Source organism: Silurus meridionalis, chromosome 3, assembly GCF_014805685.1.
Source record: "Silurus meridionalis isolate SWU-2019-XX chromosome 3, ASM1480568v1, whole genome shotgun sequence".
Lineage (NCBI taxonomy): Eukaryota > Metazoa > Chordata > Actinopteri > Siluriformes > Siluridae > Silurus > Silurus meridionalis.
In genome coordinates, this window is record NC_060886.1 from 20,751,657 (window position 1) to 20,775,476 (window position 23,820).

General features: G+C 37.0%; 2 protein-coding genes across 2 annotated transcripts; one reads left to right on the forward strand and one right to left on the reverse strand.

Annotated features, from left to right (window-relative positions):
• Window positions 1–479: 479 nt before the first annotated feature.
• ccdc93 (coiled-coil domain containing 93) lies at window positions 480–11,066 on the forward strand. Its single transcript, XM_046845483.1, has 23 exons — window positions 480–618; window positions 1,735–1,848; window positions 1,931–2,025; window positions 2,219–2,330; window positions 2,543–2,641; window positions 3,369–3,425; window positions 3,642–3,742; window positions 4,382–4,418; window positions 4,525–4,623; window positions 5,666–5,716; window positions 5,821–5,907; window positions 6,613–6,726; window positions 6,829–6,891; window positions 8,121–8,194; window positions 8,346–8,427; window positions 8,511–8,585; window positions 8,872–8,943; window positions 9,021–9,129; window positions 9,288–9,370; window positions 9,759–9,796; window positions 9,967–10,051; window positions 10,138–10,251; window positions 10,692–11,066. Exons 1-23 carry the CDS (start codon window positions 535–537, stop codon window positions 10,746–10,748), a joined length of 1,902 nt encoding a protein of 633 aa, XP_046701439.1. The 5' UTR covers window positions 480–534; the 3' UTR covers window positions 10,749–11,066.
• Window positions 11,067–11,170: 104 nt separating this feature from the next.
• On the reverse strand, window positions 11,171–17,950 carry ddx18 (DEAD (Asp-Glu-Ala-Asp) box polypeptide 18). The gene is made up of 14 exons (XM_046845481.1): window positions 17,786–17,950; window positions 17,102–17,284; window positions 15,823–15,987; window positions 15,460–15,595; window positions 15,178–15,278; window positions 14,678–14,877; window positions 14,387–14,501; window positions 14,114–14,253; window positions 13,254–13,415; window positions 12,589–12,741; window positions 12,388–12,501; window positions 12,208–12,264; window positions 11,938–12,115; window positions 11,171–11,610 (listed from the first exon to the last, which is right to left on the reverse strand). Exons 1-14 carry the CDS (start codon window positions 17,895–17,897, stop codon window positions 11,465–11,467), a joined length of 1,962 nt encoding a protein of 653 aa, XP_046701437.1. The 5' UTR covers window positions 17,898–17,950; the 3' UTR covers window positions 11,171–11,464.
• Window positions 17,951–23,820: the final 5,870 nt, after the last annotated feature.

Sequence of the window (23,820 nt, forward strand, 5' to 3'; positions counted from 1 at the left end):
TATTTATTGTTTATTTTAATTGTACACACATAATAGAAATACACTTAATATAACAATAATTTACAAATAAAGTTACTCTTTACTTCTATATTCTACTTACTTCTATATTGTCTTAACGCCCGAATATAAGAACGATTGGTAAACCTTTACAAAAATATGTATCTGTAAATATTTTTTTTGTATAATTTTATTATTAATATAATCCCCCAAATCCTGTGTATTTTGTATGACAGAGCTACTAGCAGTGTATCGCAAAACAAACATACATACTGCTCTTTGTATTTGCACTGATAAATAAAGTGTATTAGTTTACCGGGTTTTTGTGCTTTTTGCGCTTGTAGTTTTTATTTCCGAAGTTAAATATTGATTAAAAAATATTTTTTAAATATGTTGCTTTTGTGTAGCTTCAGTATTTTTTACAGGTCTAACAGAAGGAAATAGGAAACCGTACTAAATGGTTCAGTCTTTTGGCTCTGAGTTAAACTGCAACCCGTCCAGCGACAGCACGGCGTCACGTGACATCGCGGCCCCAATATGGCGGCCTCCTCTGTTTTTCAGAGAGTGAGGACGGGCTCTAAAATTGGTGCTCAGTACGACCAGGAGGGAAACATCATCCAGGTATGAATCGATTTAAAACCAAACAAAGACGTGTACATGTGCGTTTGTTCACTGTCACATGTAAAGCTGTTACTAGTGAGGTAGCAAAGCTAGCTTCTCTGGTCACTGCCTGTGGTTAACGGTGCAGGGAACAATTTAACTAACTAGCTAAAGTAATACCAATCACATACAAGTGCAAATTGTCTTAAATCACGTGTTTATTTGAAATATACTACAATTTATTTACTATCCTTTTATTATATATAAAAACACGACGCAGATTGAATGAGCACGCCCTCATCATGTGACTACTGACACCAGCAATCCATTACACTGTGTTTTCCGGTTAAATCTAATACTCAGTCAAATGTTTTCCCCGATTTTAGTGTCTTTATTTAGTTCCCAGTTCACTGATGAGATCTCGGGCACTTGTTGACACCGCAGCGCATTTAACACAGTGTAGTAATGTAGTGTATGGTTTATAGATGTGATGAGGGAAGACATGCAGATAGTTGGTTTGAAAGAGGCAGATGTAGAGGGCGGTGTGGCGACCCCTAGCGGGAGCAGCCGTAAGAACAAGTAGTGTATATGAGGAACACTTACAGAAATGCTGTCATTTTCACTGAAAAACAGAGCAGCAAACCAGATTTAATATAAAATACCAGAAGAATTTTAATGCTGAGCTATTATGCACACTGCCATAGATTGGGGTAGCATGCACTACATATTTTACACATGCCCTAATAGCATTAAACACTATCTCTTGTTCCTGTCACTGACACATTATTATTAATATTGCTGTCTGCCAATTTAAGATCTATAATATAATCTCTGTTACCACAGATTAGAGCTCTAGGACCCCACAGATAACAATTGGAGTAGTTTATCTGTTATGTAAATGAGCTAGACCCACATATATTAGCCAGTAATTTATCTCTAAAGTGTTGTTGTTGTAAACTGACACCACTTTGTTTTGCCCAAATCAAGGGAACCACAAAATGAATCGCCTAAAAACAATAACGCAGAATGTTCTCTGATTACGGCTTGAGTTCGGGTATTTTTGTTGTGGTTTCAGTTCTTTTGTTGTGTTCATCATTTGAACAAAATGTCAAGTCATTAATTTGAGCTTATGTACAGGTGGAGACTCGTGAAGATGAGGAGCAGAGCATTAAGCTGTCAGAAATCCTGGAGCTGTTGTTGGCTGCTGGGTATTTCAGAGCCCGAATCAAGGGTCTCTCACCATTTGATAAGGTACTTTCATGTCTTTGAACTCATTTGAACTTTTTAAACATGCCATCAATGGGACACAAACCTCTTTCATGTTCTCTCACAGGTGGTTGGAGGAATGACATGGTGTATAACAACATGCAACTTTGACATAGATGTTGATCTGCTCTTTCAAGAAAATTCCACCATAGGACAGAAGATGTAAGTCGCAGAGCAAGACAGTGACAATGTTTAGCATTCAGAAAGAACAACATTTAAGGTCAGACAAGGAGTCAGTGACTGACGTACAAGTAAATCTTAAAACGAAAACATTCTTGTGGATTTTTCAGCCAAAAGATCTCCTGTTATTGTCAAAGTGTAAAAAGCACTTCACGGTCTTGTTATTTTCTTTCAGCGCTTTGACAGAGAAGATTGTTTCTGTGCTACCCAGGATGAAGTGTCCTCATAGGCTAGAGCCACATCAAATTCAAGGCCTCGATTTTATCCACATCTTTCCTGTCATACAGGTGAACTTGGAAGGATTTTTATGAGATGTAACGTTTTCTTAAAATCCTTAAAGACACGACCATGTTGTAGCTGGTTAATACATGGTGTTCCATAAGCAAGGATGTTAGCAGTACTCAATTATTACAAATTATTTACATTTGTTTAATATAAACAGTTAACACATTACTGTTGGTCATGCTTAAGACTGAGTGCTTGTACCTCTCTGCGGCAGTGGCTGGTGAAGAGAGCGATAGAGACCCGGGAGGAAATGGGAGACTATGTGCGTGCCTACTCTATCTCTCAGTTCCAGAAAACACACACCTTTCCTGAGGTAAGAGTACATCAAAATCCACATCGCTGCTGGATTTTCAGTTCTGCTCAGACGTTGTTTATTGATTTTCTAGAACATCAAGCTCTGACAGGAGTGTCAGCCGTAATTAAATCACAGATTTATAATAACATGCTCCTTCTATATCGTATTTCTCTAGTAACTGTTAAATTACAGGGACTTTTATGGTGGTTGGTCCAGATAATCTAATTAACAATTTTCTTTATTATCACTATAAATTTATTGAACATTTATGGAAGGAGTCAGGAAAAAAAGGTTTCTGCCATGGAAGAGTTGTCAGGACATTTTTTTCGATTCTCAGTAACATGACGAGCTGCATGATTTTTTTAGTTTAAGAGAAATAACTAAAATGAAGCTTGAGAGGGAGCCAGTCTTATATTTGCTATAATTTATGTTTTTATAGACCTCATAGTGTATTAACAGTTCTTTACTAAATGAAAAAGTAATCTTAGTGATAAGACGAATAAAGCACCTCAGTGCAGGCTGTTATTGAAAAATCATGAACTTCCATGTGGCGATGCCATTCCCTTTTGCACCACCACCACCACCACCCTCTCTTTGATTATTTTCTTATAGCCACTCGCTTTTGCATTATCTTTTCCTTTCACACACATCAAAAATAGACAGCACAGAGCTTTACATTTAGCTACCAGAATTATCAAATTACTTATTTGCACAGTTTATATGTCATTAATGAATGTTTTGGCAGGATGAAGAGTTTGAGCAGAGGAAACCAAAAGCAGTAAAAACAGTAGTGGACGTGTCTGTGAGTATCTCATCATGTTTGTTCTGCATTGGTGTAATGCACATGGCTGTGAAAGAACTTCTAGTACCACTGTGATTTGATTTATACTTTAGTTATAAAATCTGTGGAAGCATTTCAAATATTCAATATAAGAGGCAAAATTTTGTGTGTGTGTGTGTGTGTGTGTGTGTGTGTGTGTGTGTGTGTGTGTGTGTGTGTGTGTGTGTGTGTGTGTAGGGAGTGTATGCTCCTCAGAGGAGATATAAAAGGCAGGCTGATGCAGGAGAGCTGCTGGATGAAGAGTCTAAGGTTCATTCCACCCTGCTTGAGTATGGCAGGTAACAGACATGCACACACCACTGACTTGTTATAGGTCAGGTGAGAGGGAATATGTACAACAAGTACCACACACATAATCCGCCTTTTCTTATTCCACTTTCTCATCTTTTTCCTCATTATGCAATTTCTGCCCTTCATTCAGTCATTCTTTCTGTCAGTCTCTCTAAGTGCAGTATATAAGCATTTTAATACTACTGAGCAATTAAGTGTATTTATAAAAAACACACAAAAGAATCCTCTCTAATTAGTTCCAAGTCTGTGGTGCTCTGTTGTGTTTACATCCCTTCCTGAAGATCCGACCTTTTCACTTCACATCATCTCTTTAACCTTTTCTTTCCCCTTCTTTCCTCATCCCATCAGTTCATGCCTAACCATTTTCCTCTACATGCAGTAAGTACATGTGTGTTTAGAAGATTTCCAGTCTTTAGAGAACCACAGTTGCTTTTGTATTTCTCCGTTTTGGCATGCTGTTCTTACTTTAATTTAATTTTGGTCAGAGCAGCATGAAATATTAGTGTGTTTGTCCATGCAGAGTGTCTAAACCGCTTCAGCAACTGTATAAATATAAACAGATTCCATATTCACTAATAGAAAAATTGCTGATCTTAAGTACAGTGCTTTCTTTCCCTTTGTGACAGGCGTTATGGATATAGCAAGCACTCCAAACAGGACAAAGTGAGTATTATATTTCTGTGTACTGAAATTACGTTACACTTAAGTTATAACTAAATTGGCTGTGTTGTAAGTGTGATGTTTGATGTGATGCTTTAACATTTTGCAGGCTGAAGAGAAGAAGCTGCTGTTGGCTCAGGGTGGTCAGGGTCTGCCCCCGGGCATGACTGAAGTTTCAGAGGAAGAGGATCTCCAAGCAGCAGAAGAAGTCAGTTGCATTTTCTCTAAATGCTTTATAATTGAGCCGAGAAGGTATTTTAAATGCTGTAACTTTTTACAACATTTCACACAGACAGTCTAAGAAATAGAATTTGAGATGGTTTGGACATGTGCAGAGGAGGGACATGGGGTATATCGGTAGGAGAATGTTGAGGATGGAGCCACCAGGAAGGAGGAAAAGAGGAAAGCCAAGGAGGAGGTTCATGGATGTGGTGAGGGAAGACATGCAGGTAGTTGGTGTGAAAAAGGCAGATGTAGAGGACGGGGGAATGGAGATGGATGATCCGCTGTGGCGACCCCTAATGGGAGCAGCCGAAAGAAGTTGTCGTCGTCGTCTAAGAAATAGAATCTTGGAATTGAAATGGATGCAATTTCTTTCTAATGTGCTAGGGTTAGGGTTCGTATGTGCTTTTTGAGCATTGCATTCATACATTTAGTCCCAATTTGCTCTTATATTTTCCTTTACTCTCCTGGGAAGGTGTTTCACTAGATTTTGGAGTATGCTTGTGGAGATATGAGCTCATTCAAGACACAAGGGTGTTGGTAAAATCAGGTAATGATTTAGGTGAGATGAGCAGGTCTGGGGTGCAGTCAGCCTTTCATTTCATCCCAAAGGTATTCAGTAGGGTAGAGGTCAAAGCTCTATAGCAGGAGATCTTCCACTCCAACCCATGCAAAGCATATCTTAATGGAGTTTGCTTTGTGTACAGGGACATAGTCATGTTGAAACAGGTTTGGGTCTCCTATTTTATGCTACTTTATCCTAGGACCCTCTATACTATTGTGTGCCTTCAGCTTTGTGATAACAGTTTGGGTAAGAACCGGAAATGGCAGTAAAAGTCATGAGTCAACATATACTTTTGTTCATATAGTCAGTGTATATTAATTGCATAAGTCTGTGCTCGGGAACATGTTCAACCATTGCCGCTTTAGATCTCTATGAAGTGATTCTTTTGCTTTATGAAGTGAATATCATTATTATATTTAAATATATAATGTATTTCTAATGTGTTTAATATTTTTCTCTCCAGTTGAGAATCAAAGCCCTCATGACTAGCATGGCTGCTATGGCAACAGAGGAGGTAGAGATTCATCGATCCTTTAATTCGTTCAGCTTTATGTAAAAGCAAGGTACATCTTATACACAAGATATAACCAGGGCTTGCTTTAATTGTGTGTGTTGTAGGGAAGGTTGACCGCTAACACCGTGGGGCAGATTGTTGGGCTGCAGTCTGAGGAAATAAAGCAGATTGCATTTGAGTATGCTGAAAAGGTGTGTGGCTTAATCATTCTACTCATTATACTGGTAATATAAAAAGAACTTTGCGATCATTTGGATCCTGATATTAAAGTGTTGTTTATATACATAATAAGGATTCTGTAGTCATGATTTTTTTTTTTAAACAAACATTTAATATGTACAGTAATCCCCTGTTTATCGCATCCCAAAAATGGTATTTTATGTATACAGTACAGTACTGTATTAATATTTTACTTCATTTTATAATTAATAATTTTATTTTTATTAATAGATTTTATTATTTCAACATAAAACTCCATTAAAACAATCCCTATACGTTTTTTAGTCTATCGTGCTATCCGCAAAAGACCGGGAAAATCAGCGACACATTTATGTGGCAAATGCAATTCCACGATAAACGCGGTAAAGTAGGGGACTACTGTATTCTGAATTTTCTATTTATAGGTATATTCTTTTATATAATTGACCCACTGTTCGGTGACTTGTATCTGGTTGTGCATTTCCGCTTGTTAAATAAGTCTCCTGTTAGTCAGAATGAAATCTGTTCACACATAATATGCACTTAATAATCCATTTTGTTGTTCAGAGGTTTCCACCGTGATAAACCATTTTGAAACGATGTTTATGCACAAAGAACCATTTATTTAGCCGATAATACTTCTTTGACATATTAAGACTTATAGAAGGATTGTGGTTAATGAGCATGTGATCCTGCAGGCAGAACGCTCCGCTGAGGATCGTCCAGAACGGTATGGCCCTGTGCAGCAGCATCGCCGCATGGTTACATCGCTTAACAAACAGATCCAGCAGAAGAGCAAAGAACTGGAGGAGGTAGGACTTGCACATAAACACACACACTCTAACTCGATTGGTGCACAGCTTGGGGTTGTGTTTGTGCTTCAGCTTTCAGTTTGTTTCATATCTTTGTTTTAGATGCAGGCCAAGCAGCAGGATATGAGGACAGCATGCGAAGAGGCAAAGAGCAAATTAAGCGAGGTAACCACACAAAGTTTATTACTTTGAACGTATGCATACAACAACCAGCTTTATCTTTTTTTTTTTTTTTTTTTTTTTTTTTTAAATGAGAGAGACAGATGATGACTATGCATTTTGTTTATGCTATAGTATCTCACAAAAGTGAGTACACCCATTACATTTCAGCAACCATTTTAGTATATCTTCTCAAGGGACAATACTATAAAAATTAAACTTGGATATGTTTTAGAGTAGTGCAGCTTGTATAGATAAAATTAACTCAACATGCAGCCATTATAGCCGATAACTGAAGTGAGTACACCCTAAGTGATTACAGCTGTAAGTCTGTAACCATGCAAAGCCACATGTCCTATTCATCATGTTTATGTTTTTGTATGCTTGACAGGACCATATAAAAAATTGTTTCTTGTATTAGAGCAGTTAACATTTGGTGCTTTGAGGACAATTTTCCTCATACTGACCACTGGATGTTCAATATGGCACTTCATGGTAAAGATTTTCTGAAGATTTAAGAAATAAGAATTGTTGCTCTCCACAAAGATGTCAAGGCTACAAGAAGATGAGTCACATCCTAAAACTGAGTTACTGTACAGTGGCCAAGGTCATACAGAGGTTTTCCAAGATAGGTTCCACTCAGAACAGACCTCACAACGGTCCATCAAAGCAGTTTGGTCCTCGTACTGGGGTACAGAAGCTGGCTTTAAAAAAACAGACGCATGAGTGCTGCAGCATTGCTTTGGAGGTTGAAGAAGTGGAGTGTGGGGAATCCTCGAACGGAAGGTGGAGAAGCATCATGTGTCTAACATTCAGTAGCTCTGTGATGTCATTATGGAGGAGTGGAAGAGGATCCCAGCAACAACCTGTGCAGCTCTGGTGAATTCCATGTCCAGAAGGATTAAGGCAGTGCGAGATAATGGGGTTCACACAAAATATAATACACACTTTAAACACGGATTTGACATGTTCACTTAGGGTGTACTTACATTTGTTACCAGTTATTTAGACATTAATGGCTGTATGTTGAGTTATTTTCAGAGGGCAATAAAACTGTATTGCTATACAAAATGCATATAGACTACTCTAAAATATATCCAACTGTCATTTCTATAGTACTGTCCCTTGAGAAGATCTACTACTTCTCTGGTGGCTGAAATGTGAGTGTACTCATTTTTGTGGCATCCTGTGTGTGTGTGAGGGTAATAATGGCATTTAATGGTGTGTGTGTGTAGGCCACTGAGCTGTGTGAGCAGTTGAAGAAAGAACTCAGCTCTTTGGCAGCGGTAGAGGCTCAAGCTGACTCTGGGTTGGTTTTCTTCTTGTTATTTTTTTTTAGTCATGTTTCAGCAAAGTATGTTCACATTATTTTTGAACGGACGGCATGATTTTTGGCCACTTTTTACATTTGTATGTTGTGCTGTATCTAATCCAGTGAACTGAATCAATTTTACCTGCAGTTTGCTTGAGAAGCTGCGAGCTCTAGTGGCCATGAACGAGAACCTCAAACAGCAGGAGCAGAGCTTCCGCACGCACTGCCGCGTACGTTACATCAACTACCTCATTTATGTTCCGTTTTATTTCTGAATGAGTGTTGAGTCAATATAATAATTGTCTATCTATAGGAGGAGATGACACGGCTGCAACAGAGTATTGAGGACCTAAAGATAGAGTTTGGAGATGAGGCTGATGATCAGAAGGTAATTTAAGCAAACTTTCCTAGTGTATACACACACACACACACACACACACACACTGTTCTCCGCACATTTGAAGGCTGGACATTTATCCAAACAAGTACACATCATAAATGAATTGATCTGTTGTTTCTTAATAGCGTCTATACATGTTTCCTAGATCCGAATATTAGATAATAAAATGCTGTGTTATTATCCAGGTATACATTCACATTGTTTTCAGATTTGTTTGTCTCACACACTCGCATCCCTCTTTTGCCTCGTGTCTGTCTCTCTCTTGAATCTTTAGGAAAGGAGTCAATTAATAGATCAGCAGTACAACACAGACCGGGAGAAGCTGCAGAAGATCCGTCTTCTGATGGTAAGACTGTCTAATCAGCATTTACTCTGCAGACTGAAGGAGAGTTCCCTTTCATTTAATGTTGTTGTCCCCTGCAGGCCCGGAGGAACCGGGAGATCGCCATTCTGCAGAGGAAGATTGATGAGGTTCCCAGCAGAGCTGAGCTTACACAGTACCAGAAACGCTTCATTGAACTCTATAGCCAAGGTGTGTGTGTGTTTTGTTCCTTGACCGTTGCACTTGTTTCATTATTTATGCATTAGCCAGCTTTATTTACTAAACACATGCATATGAATAGCATGGTGATATTGACCCTCTTTGGTAAACTATGGTCCAGTATTAAAAAACCTTTTCTCTCCTTACAGTTTCTGCAACACACAAAGAAACTAAACAGTTCTTCACTCTCTATAATACTCTGGATGATAAAAAGGTGTATCTAGAGAAGGAGGTACATAAGATTTATTTCTTGGGATTTTTTAAGTATTGCTTTGACAGTTACTGCACACAATCACAGTCGGGGGAAACAACTTTATCTACGAGTGTTTTTATTATTGTTACTATTTCTCTCATGGACCTAGTATGTATATATAAATGTGGAATTTACATTTGCATAGTGTCTGTTTGAATTGTATGCTTTACCTGTACCATACAAGTCAAGTTTATAAGTCTATAGCGTTTTTCACAATGGACATTGTCTCAAAGCAGCTTTACAGAATTTCAGAATTAGGGTGAATCTGTTTATTCCTGATGAGAAAGCGACTGTGGCAAGAAAAACTCCATACAGTAAAATGTGATCAGAAGTTCCAGACCGTGTCTTACTGAGTTTCTCTTTGCAGGTAAATTTGCTAAATTCCATCCATGACAACTTCCAACAGTGAGTATCCATATTACTAATCATTTCTTATGAATCATGTAACCGGTCATGGTTAACTGAAGAGTTTACCTGCTGCTGGTTGTAAGGATGAGAACCAACAGAAAAAGTATGTTAGGGTCTCTTTGTCCCCCTTAGATTTTTGATCAAGGTGTGTGTGTGTGTTCATTTAGAGCCATGGCATCATCAGGAGCTAAAGAGCAGTTCCTCAGGCAGATGGAGCAGATAGTGGAAGGAATTAAACAGAATCGAATAAAGGTTGATGAGATTTTTATTATGTATTGAAATCTGGTAAACTTTATAATGTGTTTTTAGTGTTTACTAAGATTTTGTTTATTGTGTAGATGGAAAAGAAGAAACAGGAAAATAAGATGAGGAGAGACCAACTAAATGACGAGTATCTTGAACTGCTGGACAAACAGAGGCTCTACTTTAAAACCGTGAAAGACTTTAAAGAGGTGAGAATGCTGCATTGTACTTTCTTTAAACACTGTCTGGCAGTGAACCTCGCACTACAACAAGCTGTCATTTTTCAACATTTTGTTATTAGAATGTAATAAAACTACTTTTTGTGCAAAGAATTATCAAATTATTACCATTTTATAGAATGAGACATGCATAATTAAACCAATAAATTATGTAAATGAATCTAGTTTTTATATAATTAGGACAGTTTGAACCAAATTGCAGTGTCTGTAAGAGTCCCAGAGCTTTTACTGTACCTCAAAGGCCTCTTGCAGCCTTTTACCTGTTATTTTTCATTGCTACGCAATTTTATTTTAATAAAAAAAGGTGTCTTCATTGAAAGGTGTCTATAGAATTTATGCAGTTAATTTGTACACAAAAATAATACATTTAAATGTATTTTCTGAAGGCTTGCTTTGCTTCTGTTCTACAGGAGTGTCGTAAGAATGAGATGCTGCTATCCAAGCTGAGAGCAAAGGGAGCATCCTAATGAGCACACTTCCCCAATTATGTTCAATGTACAAATTAATATTATTGAGAGTGAGGGAGGGCCCCAGCATGCCGTTACCTGTGCCCGGAACTAGATTTATACTATCTAACCTGCATACACATTGATTGACATTTGTGGAGTTTTGATTAGCTGTCAAAATAATGTTGAGCCATTTCTTAACCGAGGTCTCTTATAATACCAAGCATACTTGCACATGTCCCTAATGTAAATTGTGTTTAAATCAGTGACCATACTAGACTCTTTGTATTCCATTTTTTTTGTAATATGTTTACAAGATTAAAAAAACATCATGCATTATTTCTTAAATGTTCATTGAATTCTTGTCAACAGAAGCACTGTAGAAATTTAACACATACAATGATTAGAAAAAAAGAAAAAAAGCAGGTAGGCATTTACCCAGCTCTTGTATATTTTTTTTAATTATGCCACCACTTCAAGGGTACAAAGTTGACAGTTCAAGAAAAGATTCATACACAGATTAAAAAAGTTCATAAGAATCTAGCATTAGAGATTCTCCACACAGTATTGTGGAATGGAAAAAGACCTAAATTCAGTCTTCTAACAGCTTCTCTGAATATACACACACATCAAATAAACAAGAAAATGTGTGCATAAATAATGACTGGCAATGAACTATTCCCATATATCCTGAAGCATTAGGAAAAAGAGCCATTTCAGCAGGGGAAAAGTCAAGGTCAGCGAGAGAACTGTCTGCGGTCACCCTTGCCCTTGTTAAAGTGTTTGAAGATCTTGGCCTTATGCACATTCTTCGATTTTTGGTAGCCAAAGCCCCCACCTCCTCCCCTCTTCTGCAGCTTTACACCTTTACTGCTGTGAACATCTGAGAGGGAGCAGGTTAAGGAATCACAGAGTACTCCAACAGCACATTCAAATATTTACTTGCACAGTAGAAAACTGAACCTCAAGCTGTTCCCAGGAAATGTACAAATGACTGTAGGCAGTACAGGATTGTTGAACGCGTATGGAGTGCAGGAAAAAGACTAGGGATGAAACGCAACAACGACCCGTTGTGCATTATCCTGTGCCCATGTCTGTCATCATTTCATGCTTGTGTAAGCCTAGATCATTCAGGTTCTAGGCTATATGAAATATTATACAGTTTGTGATGAGAATACAAACATAAAAGTGCAGAATATTAAAAGGATACTGAGGTCGACATAAGGTGGTACTTTGAAGCCAAAGGACAGCGCCACCTTTGGAAGGTCGAGTGTCTGTACGTCATAGATCTGTTTGAGTGAATGGGAATCATACGCCCTCACGTATGACTTGTAAGCCTCCTGGGCCGATTTATGCAGGTAGTAATTCTTCTCGATCAGCTTGTCCAACTAAAACGCAAAGCGACAGAGAAACATTAGCAACCCCCGTTATAATCCGGTTTAATAGATGCTTGAATGCTTTAGAGTGTAGCTGTATTCACCTGAGATTGAATATCTGAGATCTTAGTCCAAGAAAATTCAAACTCACTCAAGGGGACCTTGAAAGAAAGAAAGAGAAAGAAAACGACAACAATATAAAACAAACCCCACACAGCTGATTAGCTCCTGTCTTCACCAATCAAAATCTCTAAATAGGTTACATCTAAAGATTATAATGCTACCTTGGCCTGTTTGAGGAACCGCAGGAAGCCGAGCTCTTCAGGTCTGAGGATGAGGAGGGCGTGGCCTCTGCCATTAATACCTCGAGCAGTTCGACCCACACGGTGGATGTATTCCTGACAAAATAATTTGTCATTAATGAAACATTATTATGCATATAAAACATTAAAATTAACATGTATTGCTTGCCTATAGTGTAATACCTTGGGGTCATCTGGTGGGTCGTACTGGACGATCCAGTCCACTTCAGGAATATCCAGTCCTCTGGCAGCAACATCTGTGCAGAGTAAGATCCCAGAGTCTGCATTGCAGAACTGGAAAAATGTGGTGGTTCTCTTCGTCTGTTTCTGCTTGCCCTGTAAAGCCACAATATAATATGTAAATAAACTCATTTGGTTGAAAAACAACTTGCACCTGAGCAGTTGAGGTATAAGGTCTCACACAACCTAAGTGAGATTTCTAATTACATATATTGTTGAATTCTACTAATAAATATATATTTTTATAGGTCAAACAATAAAAAAAAAAAAGTTCTTGCTAATCACAATTCCATATTATCAGCACAGTCACAAACTCAGGCATAATAGCAGTACTTAATGCACACAATGACCGAAATGATTTAACAAAGTCTCTCAAGGCAAACTACAACTCCAGCCAAGGTTGTAGAAAGAGAAGTGTTTTAGTGGCAGCTCAGTTTTAAGGGATACTGATCAGAGGTGTGTGTTCAAACACCCAGTACTTCTGGGTCTTTAAATGAGACCTTTAACCCTTAAGTGTTTGTTGTCTTAGTTGTAAGTCGCTTTTAGATGTTTATGTACAGTGTTTATGTACAGCCTTTTAGTCATGTAAGATCTGCAGAACAACTCACATGGATAGCCATAACTGGCAGGTCAATGTAGTTGAGCAGCTCGTAGTGATACTTCACAGACATGCAGGAGGAGAAAAACACCATCAGCTTCTTCTTGCGGTTCTTCTTCAGGAATGTAAAAAGCAGCAGGAAACGCTTCTCTGATGGACACACCACATAGCCCTGAGGCAAAATACAAAGTTTACCACGAAGCCCGAAAACACAAACAGCCCAGATATACGAGTATAAAACACGCTAGGCAACATGCAAAGAGCAGGGATTACAATGTCTTACAATTATTTAGACTTTTTAAATAAAAAATATTTACACTTCCAGTCCATATTATTTTACATGTAATAAACTGTCTACTATGTTTGTGCAATACAGCAAAATTATTGTCTTAAATGACACTGCACTTCCATGATATCCAGAGACATACTTTAGGTTTATTACTATTCCCCAAAACCTTCATGGAGCTCTGTTCCTTTATATCAGTGTTCACTAAGAGTATAGCTAAATTGCAGCCTCAATTTAATGTTAAATGGGCCATGTATAAATCTGGAATTAACTGCATTCTCTAATATAAACCAACACTTCCAGAAAGCCCCACCATTATTAGCTTTCTGTCTTTTTATTTTATTATTTTTTTTTTTTTTTAGAACACTGGTTTTCGGCAGTCACATCATATTTAATTTTTTTTAATGAAAAAAACAAACTGGGAAAATCATTACTGCACTTCTGCAATCATTAGATGCCTTCTGATGTCAAACTATAAAGTTAAGCTATTATTTCTCGCAGATAAAGACAACATCTAACAAATAAATAGCAAAAACATCTACTGAATTGTAGTATAAAATTCCTTTATAGGAAAGCTAATTCACCTGCTCCAATCCGTCCACAGTGGCTGTATCTTTGTTATCATCCACTCCCACATACAGAGGCTCTTTCTTCAAAGAGATTCGTGCCAGATCCTCCACTTTCCTTGTTTGTGTAGCTGAAAACAGCATGGTCTGTCTCTTTTCTAGGCAATGAAAGTTACAGAGGCATAAAATAATGATGTCAAGTTGAATCGATGTCAAGCCAAGCAAAGCTAAGGAGGGGCAACATTTTATTTTAAATGCAGAAATCCATTATCTGAAGCGACAGGCTCTTACTTGGCAGCAGTTTGATGATCTGCTTAAGTTCTTCCTCGAATCCAACCTCAAGAATTCTATCTGCTTCGTCAATGATCAGACACTGCAGGTTTTTGTACATGAATCCAGCAGTGTTCTATACAGTGCAACAAAAAGCAAAACACAAACATAAAAGCACAATTATTACAAGCCCAGACCATGTATGCTTTGGGCCAACATCCTTAACATTTACCACCAGGTATTCATTTAATGTAAAAATGTTATTGAAAACCGGTACAGGTCAAAAGAACAAGATTTAAATGCTGCTCTAACCTGTAGATGATCGAGCAGTCTACCAGGGGTTGCCACCATGATGTTGACTCCATTACCAAGCTTCTGGGCTTCAGCTGAGCGGTTACTGCCACCCATAATGAGGCCATAAGTGTGCACATGATGGGCCATCAACTCCTTCATTACTCCATATGTCTGCATGGCCAACTCACGTGTTGGAGACAAAATCACCACACCAGTACCTGAGAGAGAGAGAGAGAGAGAGAGAGAGAGAGAGAGAGAGGTTTACAGAAGGTTAAAAAAACAATGAAGTATCTGGTTTAAAAAAAAAAAAAAAAAAAAACACAATGTTTTATCTCTACCTAAAAATTGCAGCAGCGCTTTAGTCATCTTCGAGCATAATGTAACCACACCAAGAAATCTGCACTGGATTTCTTATAGAACTAAAATTGTGAGTGAGGCGGAAAAGATTGTATCCTACGGTAACAACAAAATCCAGCCTCTGGTTAACTTGACTCATATACTGTTTTTTGTGCACTCACCATTTCTGGGCATGAATTTGAGTTTATAGATGAGTTCAATGGCAGGAATGAGGAAGGCCAGAGTTTTCCCACTGCCAGTTTTAGCAGCAGCAAGAATATCTCTGTAGAGAGTAAAAAAAAATAATTAATGAGATGCCTGTAAGTGCCCCACATCATCTCACAAAAGGTACACATGAAAAAAAACAAACATCTATTTGGTTTGTCAGTTAGCTAGCAGGAGGATCATAAAGAGAATTAGTTTCATTGTTTTGTAACCAATGTGATTTAGTTGTATATGCTCACCTTCCCTCCAATAGGGGGCGTATGCTTTTGTGCTGAATCTCAGTCATGTTCTCAAAGCCCATCTCTTTAATAGCCTTGAGCGTGTTCTCACTTACAAGTTCTGCCAATGACCCAAAGGACCTATCCTCAAACGCTCCTGAAATGGGGCAGGTGCATAAACAAGTCAAGAAGCTTTTATTGTCATTTTTACCATATATAGCTGACGCAGTACACAGTGAAATAAGACAACATTCCTCCAGAATCCTGGTGCTACATTAAACAACAGAGCTACAACACAAAGCTACATAACACACACATCAGACCGCAACACAGTTTCAGGTAAACAAACATTTCACACACAAATGAAAGGAGGTTCTTTCTCACCCGTTAGTCCGGATGGAAGCTCCGGTTGATCAGAATCATCATCCTGTTCATCTCCATCGTTCTCACCATCCTCCAACACTTCATTTGCACCCTCTTGTTCTTCTCCTGCCTCAGAGAGCTCAGCTTCATCACCGTTACTGTTCTCCTGCTTCGCCTTTTTTACGGCTAGAAAATCAGTTATCAATTAGAGAAACGACTTATGGTACAAAGCATGTTATTGTACCAGAGTATTAAAAAAAAGAGTTTTTAATGGTTTTCATTTTACGAAACCATCATCCAGAGCAACTTATAATGGGAATTATCAATTTATTCCTATTATACTGCCATGTATACAACTGAACAGCTGAGATTAAGTACCTAGCTCAAGAGCTAGCTCAGTGTTCTTACTCACAAACTCTACCAAGGGCCTAGCGCCTGAACTCAAGACATTCTGACAAAGTCGTTCAACATGCTTATTGTTTGATGTTGTTTTGAAGTTAGTGACCTGTCCAAAAGTGTTCAATCAATCACCCAATCCCTCATATAAAATCAATCACGTCAACAGATATACCTTTTTCTTTATTAAACAACACTTTAAAAAAATGTTTAAGACGCAAAAAAAAAATTGCTCAGGATGCATACGCGAATGTATAAACAACCTATAAATAAATCTTTAAAAACACATAAATCATTGAATATAAATTGTACAAGCTACAGTTGGAACTAGCAACCAAGCTGTACTGTGGTATAGAATTATCCTGCAGCACAAACCTATTTGAAGCTGATTGGTTAAAAGTTGTGCTGTGTATTTGTTTTCTTGATCAGTACAGCTTGAGTTCTAGCTGTATTCATTTTTTTTGGACCAAAGGAAACTGATGTTACAGCATATGAGCGCATTCTACAAAATCGAATCTCGTGCTCATCCAAATCTTCTTAGGCATAACAGGTGAGGTGTCCATATGCTTTTGTCCATAGCATGCATTTATTAACAATTTAAAAATGATAACGCTCTATAATCCATTTATTGTTGTCAATGCATCAATCCATATGATTTAATAAACCACTAATAAGAATAATACTTAAAATCAAGGTTGTCGAGTAGCTTGAAAGTGTATCTAAGGGACAAATTCATTTGAAGAGTGTTCAGGATGCTCGAATATGAAGCTCATCTAAATCCTTCTAATTATTGTGAAAGAATGAGTGTTAGTATAAGGTACTGTAGGTATTACTGGGAGAGCCTGCAAAATAGGCAAGAGTCAGTAGATCATCACAAACTAGATACTCTTTACAAAGGACTCACCCATGTTATTGAGATCTCCTGTGTCATTTAATTTCCTCTTCTTCTTCTTTTTCTTCTTCTTGTTGCTGTCTTCCTGAGTATCTTCGCTCTTCTGATTGTCGGCTGTCATCTCCTGCTCTGTGGCCGCAGCTGGACTTTCCTTAGTCGTTTCTCCATCACATTCCTCAATTATGACTTTAGAGTCTATTAGAAAACATAAAAAACGCCATCAATCAGTAGATCACAGTCTCTGGTTCCACTGACCAGATAAATCTGATTAGATGAAGTGTGTTCACATCAAATTGTATAAGATTAACCCTCAATCCAAGTGAATACTTGTTAGAGCACAAAGATAAAGTAACAGTTATAACGTTAAATATATTTAACATTATAATAATGAACATCCGTTTACACTGTTGACATCATTTAAAAACTAATCCGATTTCAATAAAACAATGGAGGAAGTTAATCGGGATAGTTAGCAATCAACAAACACGAATTAAATAGCTACATTAAACATATTTGGGTCAAAAACATCTTAAAACTCGATACCCCATGGCCACATCTGGAATTCCACAATAATAACTAAACGTTTCTTCCTCCAGGCTAACACGCTTTCCATGCTAGCTTAGCTAATTATCCAGTGAGTACACACACACAGCTCGTATAAACTCAACAAATCAAACAAATCAGCTACAGCATTACCGTTTTCTTCTTCGTCTTCTTCCCTCTGCTTTTGTCTAAGCTTGCGTTCTTTATTCTTTGCATTTCTCTTCTGAATTTTCTTCCGAAGCAGCTTCATCTGAAGGTCCGCCATGTCTGCATGTAGACACACACGTGTGAGACTGACTGGGGTCCTTCGGAAAACACTCCTACTGCTCTATTTTCCCCCACCCGTTTTCCAACATGTGTGACCTACTATTGCCCGAGTGATAAAAAAGGACCCCGTTTGCCTGAATGAAATGCGGATTATCACGTGAGTAAATTCATTTTTTTAATCCAGTTTTGATTGTATTATTTAAACAAAATACAAACATCAATACTGATGAAAAATAAACCAAATTCAGCAGAGATAAAAATAGCGATTTTAATCAGGGATTTTGAGTAATTGCGATTATTATTCTCCTTATTATTATTATTATTATTATTATTATTATGTAACTACAAAACCATGTATGTCCCAAGGCAAGAATCAACATCTTAATAATCAATATCAAATATCTAATGATCAAATAATCATAATTAATCTTTTATAGGCTCTTTGCCACATGCAAAAAAAAAAAATATATATATATATAGATTTCAGAGTTATTTATGTATTTATTTATTTATTTATTAGCTTTTTAAATTATTATTATTTATTTACTGGAACGAACCACATGGTGGCAACATTTTGCAATCCACCCAGGAAAACTTTTCAAATGGTAAAATTATCTATCTATCTATCTATCTATCTATCTATCTATCTATCTATCTATCTATCTATCTATCTATCTATCTATCTATAAAAAAATTATATATATATATAATAAATTAGTTCTTACTTTAATTATCAGCATCATGTCAACCAGCCTCTGTTTTATCACCCGAGGTAACAATTAATGGCAGTATCTGTGCCACATCTCAGTGTCCAAAAACACACATATAGGCAAACTAGCTGTGCTAAATTATTTAGAGGTCTTAAAGTGTGTGTGTGTGTGTGTGAGTGAGTGAGTGAGTGAGAGAGAGAGAGAGAGAGAGAGAGAGAGAGAGAGAGAGAGAGAGAGAGAATGGTGCTCTGTGGACTCCCACCTTTGCCCAGTGTTACTATAATTGGCTCTGGATCAATCGTGACCCTGCTCAGGACAAATTGCTTACTGAAGATGAATGGATGGATGGATGGATGGATGGATGGATGGATGGATGGATGATTGAACATCTTTGTATGAGTTCATTGAAAAAAAATGTTTTTTTTGCCCACTGCAATCCCTACAGACCATGTAAGTATTCTTCTCAGTTTTGATGATGATGATGTGATTGCACAATGATTAGAAGTTGAATTGATTTTGTCTACAGACAAAATATGTCCATCCAAATATTGATCATAGACCTACTGACTGTATTTACTGCAGTGTTTGTTAAACTGGTTCTTTACACAAAATGAGAAGACAAATTCCCAACAAATAGCCTTATTTATTTGTTGGAATTTATGTCATGAAATATATTTGTTTTCTCAACGTAGAGGCATTAATGTGTTTTGCTGGAAGAAACCTGAAATTTTGATCAAACACAATCAGTTATCATTTTCCTGAATTCAATGTCACTGACATAAAATTTGATTTTGCAGACCATTACGAGTTACTGAGCAGACCCCCAAACCACATGCAATTAAATGGAAGTTTTCAATAATCACAATTCTTTATGTTTAATAACTAAATTGTATGGACCACCATCCCACTTTCTCTCTCTCTCTCTCTCTCTCTCTCTCTCTCTCTCTCTCTCTCTATATATATATATATATATATATATATATATATATATATATATATATATATATATACCAAGAACCTTTTCACATAAAGAAAGACCGATCCAAGGACAGAGATATTTGTTTTAGTAAAAGGAGGAAGTGAACTGGAAAATGTGTTACCTAAGCAGATGGGAAAAACAGCAATCTAAAAGTGGTGGCTTTCAGGATGCTTATTCAGGCAGGTAGACGTGATGTGCTAAGAGATGGACCCCATTAAAGTTATTTATACTTTGAGCTCTGGCTTTAATCCTGTGTTCTGAGAGTCTCTGAAGGTCTGCAGGTTTTATGCTTCACCATATGCTTGAGAAAGCTTTCGAGTTTTGTCCTTGCAGGAGAAGCTGTAGTAAAGGTCTCATTTAAAATTATTTCAGTCTTGTTCAATGACTCTCTTATTTCACCTATCAGGGAATAATCAATGCACAGTTTTCCTGCTGAGCTTTTCGAGTCAAATCTTAACATTTTGGTCACCAAATTAGATGAAAATAACAATGTCATGTGGGAGAATAAAATATTTGTTTATTTATTATTTTCCTATAATAGCATGTCTCAAAGTGTTTTATTACTCCGCATAGATTTGCCATGTCTCAAAGTGTTTTATTACTCCGCATAGAGTTGCCATTCCATGATTGGAATGTTATTAAAGAATAAAATGAAAGTTATAGTACCCACTGTTATTAAACGAGACAATTTTGACACAACCTTTGCATGGAACATGGCGTACACAAAAAAGATGAGTCTGGAAATGTGCATACGTCACTTTCCAGGAAAGTGTTTTGTGTCTGTGTCGCCAATTTCTGTTCTTGCCTTCTGTGTTTCCACCTTGTGCGTATGCAGGGTTTAGAGTTTACCTACAGTTGCGCACTTTCTATTTTCTTTTGTACTATTCCAAAATGCATTAAATTCATTATTTTCCACACAATTACAAAAACAATACCCCATAATAACAACATACGAGAAGTTTGTTTAAAATCTTCACAAATGTATTAAAAATAAGTGGAAAAAAATCACGTACAAGTGTTCACAGTCTTTGCCATGACACTCAAAATTGAGTTTAGGTTCATCCTGTTTCCACTGGAAATTTCCACATTGATCATCTTTGAGATGTTTCTACAACTTTTTTGGATTCAGTTGATTGGACATGATTCGGAAAGGCACACACCTGTCTATATAAGGTCCCACAGTTAACAGTGCAAGTCAAACCAAGCCATGAAGTCTAAGGAATTGTCTGTAGACCTCTGAGACAGGACTGTATTGAGGCACAGATCTGGTGAAGGGAACAAAAAAATTTCTGCAGCAAGTTACCAATGAGCACAGTGGCCTCCATCATCCGTAAATGGAAGAAGTTTGGAACCACCAGAACTCTTCCTATAGCGGGCCAACCTTTTTTTTTTTGCTGAGAAAATCCATCCACCCTAAGCCTAAAGCACACCTGTGCAATAATCATGCTGTCTAATCAGCATCTTGATACCCACACCTGTGAGTTGGATATATTTTTTCGGCAAAGGAGACGTGGTCACTAACACATATTCAGACAGATTTGTGAACAGTATTTGAGAGAAATAGGCCTTTTGTGTGCTTAGAAAAAGTCTTAGATCTTTCAGTTCAGCTCATGAAAAATGGGGCAAAAACCAAAGTGTTGCATTTTAAATTTTGTTCAGTATAGAATGATGTCAAAAACAAAAAGCATTCAGTGAGTGACAGTTCCCTGGTTGGAAACACCTTGTGGATTTGACAGGTCTGAAAAGAGGTCAGCTGTTAGGAAGAATATAGCTTAAATAACTGTATAAATAACTGAATGTAACTGAATAAATAACTTGTTATATTACAACCCCATTTCCAAAAATGTTGAGACATTGTGCTAAATGTAAACAAAAACACAATATAATGATTCACATATCTCATAAATCCATATTTTATTCACACTAAAATGTAAAAAAGTGTGTCATATGTTTAAACTGAAAATATTTAAGGGGAAAAAAAGCTAATTTAAAATTTTTTGCTGCAACAGGTACCAAAAAAGGGACAGGGACATGTTTACCACTGTGTAACATTATGTCTTCTGTCCATATACATCTGGGAACTGAGGAGACCAGTTACAGAGGTTTTGGGAGAGGGATGTTGTCCCATGTGTGTCTGATACAGGATTCTAGCTGCTCAACAGTTCTGGGTGTCCTTTGTTGTGTTTGTGTTTCATGATGTGCCAAATGTTTTCAAATGACGAAAGGTCTAGACTACAGGCAGGTCGGTTTAGCACCCGGACTCTTCTACTACGAAGTCATGCTATTGCAATATATGCAGTATTGAGCATTTTAGCATATTATGTCATATTAGCATTGACTTGCTTAAATAAGCAAGGCTTTTCTTCAAAAAGAGTTTTCCGAATAGAAGCATTTCTTGTCCTAAAACCTGTTTATACAGTTCAACATTGATGGAGCCTTTCAAAATATGTAAGCTGCCCAATCCACAAGAACTAATGCACTCCTATACCATTAGAGATGCAGAGATGCAGAGACTGAAGTCAGATTGTCCCTCTCCTTTTTAGTCCGTAGGACATGGTGTCTGTTGTTTCTAAAAATAAATGTAAATTTCGATTCATCTGACCATAAAACAGTTTTCCACTTTCACTCAGTGAATTTTAAATGAGCTTTGCCAAGAGAGGAGGGAAGGGTTTCTGGATCAAGTTCACACATGTGTAGACACAAATTAGTCTTTCACAGATTGGTGAAGCTCTTCCCATCTTTACTTCTGAGAAACTCTGCCTCTCTAAGATGCATTATTTATACCCAATCATCTTGCTGACTGTTTAATTTTAATAACATTTTCCAGACATTAGTTTCCCCGTCCCAACCTTTTTGAGAAATGTTACAGCGTTCAAATTTAAAATGACCTTTTTTTCTTCTTCTTAAAATTGTACATTTCCTCAGTTTAAGGGTTTGATGTTTTGTATGTTTTGTTGATAATTAAATATAGGTTTATGACATTTGCGAATAATTTTTTTCAATTTTATTTTACATTTACATTTTTTGGAATTGGGGTTGTAGAATAATAGCTTTTAACAACCATACTAAACAGAAAAGCATCACAGACAGGAATTTCATGCAGTGAGAATGAATGCTATTAAAGCAAGAAGCCCAATGAACACAATTCAACAAATTCTCCTTTCACTGCAGCCACAGCTGCGCCATCCGCATACATCATATCTAGCAGAAGCATCAATATTAACTTCATAAAATGACCCCGGGTTTTAACTGCATTGCCAAATTGTGGAATGACAAAATAGCTATTAAATTCACATAAATATATTTGATTTTGTACATTTAAATGGCGTGAAAATGCAGACGTGTTTTGACGCCTGCGAGAGGGCCTTAGAGTAAGCAAGTTACAATCTGATATGTTCAAGCAACTAAGAGTTTATGGTCAAATAAGAGTGCTGGCTTTATTGCAATATGTGATGTGACAGGTGAAATCTTTTTAAATAAAAACTCTAAATTGAAACAAACTAAATTGAATATTGGGAAAAGTTTTAATACATATTTATAGACAAAGATATATAAACAATTTAAGCAGTGATTTAAGATTATAGAATATTCTTCTGGAATAATTTGTTACGTTAAGTAATTGCAATATGCCCACGTCCCAGGTTTACAACCTATTGCTGAACAAGCCACAGCAAGATTTCTTTTTATATAAAGAGGTAATTGGAGGGTAATCTTTTAGTGCACTCACTAAAACCTGGTTAAAATTTGCTTGGATCCTTCGTGTGGGACCAACAGCACTGATATCTTTTATGAACCACTTGCTGATGCTAATTTAAGAGATGTTATTCAAAGTTGGTTGGAAACATTATTCAGGTTTCTTTTTCATGTATCTTCGTGTTGCTAAAAAGGTTCAACCAAGGTAGCAAAGGTTGTTTTGCCTCTTAGCACAAAATAGAGAGCAAGATTTTATTTATTGTCAACTCACTGAAAAATACTAACCGCAATGTGAAGTTAAAGTAGAAATTTATATTCTGCAGCTGGGAGCAGAAACTTTATGATTATAAAAAATAAATCACAGAAGAACCTCTGAAACACAAAATGAGTTTGAAGGGATCCAGCTTCTGTAAGAAAGGTCATAGGCAGGTGAAACTGACCAACATTGCATACATAAAACAAATAATGAATGTTTTCATAAATGCTTTGTCAAGCTTTAATAAAATTTAAAGAGTTTTCTTTCTTAGAGGCATGGATCA